The sequence below is a fragment of the Cryptomeria japonica genome, chromosome 7 (genome assembly GCF_030272615.1).
Source record: "Cryptomeria japonica chromosome 7, Sugi_1.0, whole genome shotgun sequence".
Lineage (NCBI taxonomy): Eukaryota > Viridiplantae > Streptophyta > Pinopsida > Cupressales > Cupressaceae > Cryptomeria > Cryptomeria japonica.
In genome coordinates, this window is record NC_081411.1 from 273,426,593 (window position 1) to 273,434,221 (window position 7,629).

The following is a 7,629-nucleotide window of genomic DNA, read 5'->3' on the forward strand; positions in this document are numbered from 1 at the left end:
CTCATTAGATAATTCTTTTTTTTACAAATAATATATTTATATTAGATTTTATTTTTCATTTTAAATAGTTTAAATGGGCTTTGGTTATGGGTAGGGTTGGAATATTGTGGATAAAGAGCAATTATCTCCCGATATGTCTTTTTAGTTGGATCACTTAGTGGAAATTGATAAAATTATATAATTTATTTTCTGTTGGACATATGACCCTTCTTGTTTGGTATCTCTTTTTCAGATTTAATATTATGAATTTAATATCTAATTTATTATTTTTTAATCAAAATATATCTAACAATCTAAACTGAAAAACCAATAATTTAATACTCTAAATTAAATTTGATAATCTATTAATATAAATTTAAAACAAAATTTTAATAAAATACTATTATTTAATAATAAATATACTAAAGCCAATAAAATCTTTTTCTTCATGTTTGAAACTGTTCATTGTGATGGTTGACTTTTAATTATTTGTAAGCATTTTTTTTATATATATATTATAAGTATTTTCTTTTATTCATTTTGCAAACTTATAATGATAAATATTTTATTATAAAAATTGATTTTTTTAATGGGTAACTTCTTTTGGATGACAAAAGGAAAATGCATCCACAACATAACAATTTATTAATGTGTTTGTGGATTTGATTGTGTGTGAATTTTTCAATCATCATAATTTCGGGTCACTTTCAATGATCTAGAAGCACATTAATATATTGATATATGCCGTCTCAAGAAAGTAAGCATTTTACTTTATTTTTATATTACATATATTCTCTTCCATCCATTTTGCAAACTTACAATGACAAATAGTTTAATTAAAAAAATTGAATTTTTTTGTGAGGTCACAAATGGAGAACCCATTCACAACATAACAATTCATTAATGTGTTTCTAGATTTGATTGTGTTTGAATTTTTTGATCATCAAAATTTCGGGTCACATTCAATGATCTAGAAGCACATTAATGTATTGATATTGGCTATGGAAATCTTCTAATACATAACAATCAATTATAACACCCTAGTGGAGTTTGAAACTTGGTGGCAAAAACAATTCAACATTTAAGCCATTTTTGAATTTTTTGAGTCATGAACAATAAACTTGAATTTGAAGATGGTGTCATTCTATTTGAATGCATCACAACAAATATCTATGATATTTAATACCCATTGTAATGGTTTGTATCTAAACGACAAAATCATATGATTCTCAAGATGAAGATCCATATTCACATCCCTAAAATGACGTCTATAATTAGAATTCTAACTCTAAGCGATGGCTCTTTGAATTTTGTTGCCGCTTCTAAGTTAACTAGAATTAAGTGAGTGACTTCTAAGTTGAATATGTTGAAAAAAGATCCCCTTAAAACTTTGCCTAGTGTGGATCAGACTAAATAAACCGTCTTTAAGAAAGAGAAAAAAAAAGAGTTAACCTCTATTAAAAATTTAATTGATAAAAAAGATACTAAATGACAGATTATGGGCATAATACAAAATTTCAAGCTTTAGTAGCCTATCCGCACAAGGATCATGGACGTACTAGTTTGTTTTATATTGCTGCAACATTAATTGCGTGGATGGTTTCACCAGGTCTACCCCGGTTTCGGTGTTCATCACGTGAAAATGATTAGTAACTTAGAATCATCTATAAATGTTTATCTTCAACCTGTGGAGGGTTGTAAACTTTCTACATTTATCCACGTTTTGAGTCCTTTTAAGCTGCTCCTCATTATGTCTGCAAATATCTAGTGAGCTTTGAAGTTCACATTAGCGTTTGCAGAACTAAAACAATGGTGAGTGGCAATGCTGAAAAGATGGCGAATTCACAAGCAGAAAAAGAAACAGATAAATTTGCATTAGATGGAAGTGTTGATCTGCATGGCAGGCCTGTTGAGATAGCAAAGACTGGAGGAATAAAAGCTTGTTCTTTTATAGTGGGTATGGATTAGTGCATCCTGTTTTTCTCTGTTCTTTAGTTCAAATTTTCAAAAATCTTTATATAGCAGTTCACAAGAGATTTTCACAGGCAATTTAGATTGGCATTATGTTTTATAATCCATCATTTATGATAGAATTGTTGTCAATGAAATTCGCACCCTTTTGTCGAACTATCAACTCAACAACCTGTTAAAACATGGGATGGGTCTCACAGGGCCCTGATAGTTAAGACCAACCTCCAGAGAAGGATAGCCCATTGAAAGATGATCTCACAGAGTGTGGGCTTTGATAGTTTAGACCAACCTCCAGAGAAGGATAACCCATTGAAACATGAGATGGTCTCACAGAGTGTGGGCTTTGATAGCTCCACAAAGGGTACAGACTTCGTTGACAACAGAAATTATCTTTAATTTTCAACTTTATGAAAGATTTAGAGTGTACTCCAGAAGTTTGATACATTTAAATGGTATAATTTCTGTAGAGTTTTGTTGTTTTCAGTCTTTAAATAGTGTTTATTGTTGTTGATGTTATGAATTTTGTAAAATTGTTGAATGAACAGGGTATGAGTTCTGTGAGAGGCTGGCTTTTGGTGGGATATGGGCTAATTTGGTGATATATCTCACAAGCAAACTGCATGAAGGCACTGTTTCTGCGTCAAGAAATGTTACCAATTGGACTGGTGTAATGTGGATTATTCCCATTTTTGGGGCTTATATTGCTGATACTCACTGGGGTCGCTACTGGACCTTCCTAGTCTTTGCCTTTGTCTATGTAGTGGTAAATACTGCTCATCCTCTCCCCACCTCTACTATACTCTATATTGGATTGTTCCTCTTAGCTGGATACTAGTTGCTATGTAATTAGATTCTACAACAAGGCTTTGGAAACCCATGTTTTCCTATTACCTTCTATACCTAACTTTGAAAAAGTGTCAAGGGAGAATATATTATATTCAGAAATATGATTTTTATAAGAAGTTTTTTTTATTAAATTATGTCGATATATTTTAAAATTTCATGTTTTAGTTAATACATGAGAAGAATTAAGATAAAATATTGAAGAAAAAGCTTAAGAGAAAAGTTAAAAAATTTGATGATTCAGGTCATACATCGTAATACATCGTAATCCATCATGAAGCTTCATGAGAAGAATTAAGACAGGAAAAATGGGGAAAAAAAGCTAAAGAGAAAAGTTAATCTATATACCAAAAATGAAACTATCTTTATATGTAGATTTTAAAATATTCTAGAGAGAAAATACTGTTGATTTTTGGTTCTCTTTTGATCTACCTAATCAGATCCCTCACATGGGTTTTCTTCTGTTTATTCTGTTTGCTGATTAGCATGTTTGGGTTTTACAGGGCGTCAAGGAGAATGTCTAAAAGATTTCAATTTCAATGTTTATCTGGTTACTATGAAATCAGATCTCTGCATGCATATTTTGGATTGAGGATTATTTTGTTGGCTTATTAGCATGTTTAGCTTTTAGGTGCTAAAAAAAAGTCTTGATGATTTAGTGTAAGATTATAGGTTGGAATAGTAATTTGCGTATCCTCTGTTTGTGGAACATGTGCATCTATTAGTACACTGGTTGAAATGATATCAAAGAACAATCTTATCTAAGTTAGCTCACTGTTTATGGTTTATTTCTCATATTTAGACAATCTGGTGCTATTTTACAACAGTATTTAATGAGCTCAGATCTTTTTAGTGAGTCTTATATGAATAGCTGGTTATAAAAATTTCACTATATTTTGAGTTTGGATTATTTACAACATTTTCCCATCAATCTTCAGATCACATTCTTTTATCCATCATTGAGGAATGTAATTGATGGATCAAGGAAAGTGATCCGAAACATTGATCAAAAAAATAGTGTACATAATGATCAAGGAATGTGATCCAAAATATTGATGAAGAAAAAAGTGTACATAATCATCAAGGGACGTGATCTAAAATGCTGATGAAGAGGAAAGTGTACATAATCATTAAGGAATGTGATCTGAAACGTTGATGATAAAAAAAATGTACATAACCTTATCCTAATGATGGATCAAGGAATGTGATCTGAATCATTGATGAAGGAAAAACTGTACATAATCTAATCCAATATTCAAACTAAAGTTATAGACTCTGAAAATTCTGTCTTAAATAGTTAAAAGTTTTTTTATTGTGTTAGTTTTTGTTTGGATCAAAATCAAAATCATAACTGATCTACTGTTTTAACTTGCAAATTGTAATCCACAAAAACTGGTTATCAATTGAAATCACAACCCACTAACTATTAACAATCTTCCTACTATGTGCAGGGAATGGGGCTCATGACATTAGCTGTTTCATTGACATCATTGAGACCCCCTGCTTGCCCATCAGGTGAAGGATGTGAGAAGGCTTCCCCTCTTCAAATTGGAGTATTCTATTTCGCCTTATATCTTTTGGCAATAGGCGCAGGGGGAACCAAGCCCAACATCTCCACCTTTGGAGCAGATCAGTTTGATGAGTTTCACCCCAAAGAAAAGTCCCAGAAAAACCACTTCTTCAACTGGTGGATGTTCACAATTTTCTTGGGAACTCTGTTTGGCAAAACATTTCTGATTTACATAGAAGACAATGTGAGCTGGGGTGTGAGCTATGGAATCATTACAGCAGCAATAGTCATCTCTGTCATTATTGTCCTGATTGGAACTCCATTTTACAGACACAAAATAATATCTGGTAGCCCTCTTAAGCGCATGGGTAAAGTGTTTGTCAGGTTAGCCACAAACTGGAAAGCAAAGGCTCCTTCAGATCCTTCTGAGCTCTATGAAGTTGATTCCAAAGAATATGTTTCTAAGGGTAGATATCCCATTGCACATACAAATACCTTGAGGTCAGTACATGTTCTATCACATAGCGATATGCTATATTCATATTCCATCTCCTTGAATCTAAATCTAAATATTAGTTATGTTTGTATATCAAAGTGCATTAATAATGTTGAGAGGTATTTTACAATGGCAGTAGAGGGTGGACTGTATTGGTGTGAGTGTGTTAACAAAAACTTTTACACTTTATCTTAAATTAGCAAGGGGTGGAGTGTAACGGCATGAGTCTGTTAACAAAAACTTTTACATAATAGCAACAAGAGGTGAATAGTTGTGAATGTTTTAACAAAAACTTAATCTTAAATTAGTAAGGGGTGGAGTGTAATGGTGTGAGTGTGTTAATAAAAACATTTACACAATGACAACAAGGAGTGAACAGTAGTAGTGTGAGTGTGTTAACACAAACTTTGAACACTTTATCTTAAGTTAAAAAAGGGTGGAGTGTAATGGCATAAATGTCTTCACAAAAACTTTTACATTTTATCTTGAATTTGACAGCCATTTATACATCAAAATAATATTATTTAATAATAAATATAAAAAGAAGAAAGAATGCTGAATAAGCAGCAGGAACAGCAGTAGTATACCAGTAGAGTAAGAATCAAGGGTTGGAGACCTGAGGCATAGGCACAGGTAACACCATAAGCTATTTCCAAATACTCTTAGACCATTGAAAACTAAAAAAGAAGAGGTGGAAAGTGGTTGAAGGACATTGTTAGTAATTGAAAAATAGTTTTTATTTTTTTAGGATATTAAGGATGAAAAACTATGCCTTACAGTAGCTACTAAGGGTTTTCAAGTAGATCCAGCCACTAGAAGTAATGACATGTCTTTCGAAGTAAAGGAGTTATGGTAGAGTGTAATTGTACAAGTGTGTTAGCAATTTTTTTATGCTTTAGTTTAAATTTGACTGGCCATTTACAAGTCAAAACAGTAATATTTAATATTTAATATGAAACACAATATTTTAAGAATTGCATCAAATTGATATCTTTTTCGACATCCTTTTAAAGATATCTATACTGTTTATATATAAAATGGTAATGTTTATCTTATTTTCTCAGGATCATAGACAAGGCTGCAATAAAGACTGATACAAAAGATGCCAAAGTGTGCACTGTGACCGAAGTGGAGGAAACAAAGCTGATGATAGGACTGCTTCCTGTCTGGTTGGCCTCCATAATACCCAGCACAATGATAACACAGGCTGGCACTCTGTTTGTCAAACAGGCAGAGACTCTTGAGAGACATGTTGGCTCAAGCTTTGAATTCCCGGCAGCCAGTGCCACAGCATTCTTAACTCTCTCCATGCTTATAACCACAGTAGTCTATGACAGACTCTTAGTTCCATTCCTGAGAAGATACACAGGAAACCCAAAAGGCATAACTGCACTACAGAGGATGGGATCTGGAATGCTGATCCAGGTCATTGTCATGATAGTTGCAATGCTGGTAGAATTCAAGAGATTAGATGTGATTAAAGAACACCATCTTGAGAACAACAAGAAGGCAATTGTGCCCAGAAGTATTTTCACCCTGATTCCACAGTTTGCCCTAATGGGTATGGCTGATGCATTGCTGGATATAGGCAAAATAGACTTCTTTTATGACCAGGCTCCAGAGAGCATGCAAAGCCTTGGGACTTCATTGTTCACAAGCTCTCATGGTGTGGGTGCTTTCACCAGCAGTTTGCTTCTTACAGCAGTGAGTAACTTCAGTGCAAGAGGGAACCGCAAAGGATGGATTCTGAATAATCTGAATGCCTCTCATCTGGATTACTATTATGCATTCTTAGCAGTTCTCCTGTTTCTGAACCTTTTGTTCTTCTTGTTTGTTTCTTATGTGTATGTCTACAAGAGAGAAGTTACAAGAGCCTTGGGTGATGATTCAGAGAAAACCATTGAGATTTTAGCTGTAAACATACATAAAGACGTAGATATTTGTTAGGATGGTGGTAGTGGTGATAGTACAAGGACCCACTGCAAGTCAACATCCATTATTCACTTCACAAGGATATGTACTACTCTTTTCATCTACTTCTGCATTTAAGGTGTGATTAGAAAGTTTGTCGAGGGATTTCAGTACAGAAGAGTGTCGGCATCGGTTTCTAAGACTATTGACTGGTTATCCTTAGCTTAAAATAGTTGCAGATTATAATTATATATATATTTATACAATTTCTTCTTTGTGATTATTTGGTTAGATGCTAGCAGTGGCAATTTTCAAGAGTTCTTTCAAGAATTTTTATGTCAAGAATTCTTTCATTAATATGGTCACTTTACTATTCAGATGGGTATGTTTGAACAAATATAAAGATATGGTAGACAAATTTTTATTTATTATATGATGACTTTATATTCATATTGATATGATTTCACAAATATAAATATATCACGTATATTAAGATTCATTAATATGCTTACTTTATATTTATATTGATATGACTTGACAAATAAAAGATACCATAGATATAAAATTTCATTAACATAATCGTTTTATACTTATATTGATGTGATTGAACAAATATAAAGATATAAAGAACATAAAATTTCTATAATTGTAAACTAGTATTTCTATGAAAAAAGATTTATATAATCATATTTAGAAAATTAAAACATACAAATATTTTTTAGAGTGTAATCATCAAAAAAAATATGACTTGATTTGCACATATAAGAGTCAAATTCAATTCTTTGCAATAACATTTATCTTTCCTTGGATTTTGTGTTAAGTTTTAGTTGCAATGAAATGATGTAGTGAGGATGAATTGTTTCTTCTACATTTTGGTTTGATATTCCCTTTTAAATATGCTATACCACTATAACCAAAA

The 7,629-nt window shown here is 32.3% G+C and overlaps 1 protein-coding gene across 1 annotated transcript; it reads left to right on the forward strand.

The window, feature by feature from the left end:
* Nucleotides 1-1,538: 1,538 nt before the first annotated feature.
* LOC131031086 (protein NRT1/ PTR FAMILY 5.3) lies at nt 1,539-6,985 on the forward strand. Its single transcript, XM_057962116.2, has 4 exons — nt 1,539-1,936; nt 2,496-2,713; nt 4,245-4,804; nt 5,864-6,985. Exons 1-4 carry the CDS (start codon nt 1,789-1,791, stop codon nt 6,744-6,746), a joined length of 1,809 nt encoding a protein of 602 aa, XP_057818099.2. The 5' UTR covers nt 1,539-1,788; the 3' UTR covers nt 6,747-6,985.
* The last annotated feature ends 644 nt before the right edge of the window (nt 6,986-7,629 follow it).

Bases quoted from the DNA above. Each gene is read 5' to 3' on its own strand.
- LOC131031086 (XM_057962116.2), top strand. From the start codon at position 1,789: ATGGTGAGTGGCAATGCTGAAAAGATGGCGAATTCACAAGCAGAAAAA. The intron at 2,714-4,244 runs GTAAATACTGCT...TACTATGTGCAG, and splicing joins TTGCCTTTGTCTATGTAGTG to GGAATGGGGCTCATGACATT. The intron at 4,805-5,863 runs GTCAGTACATGT...TTATTTTCTCAG, and splicing joins GCACATACAAATACCTTGAG to GATCATAGACAAGGCTGCAA.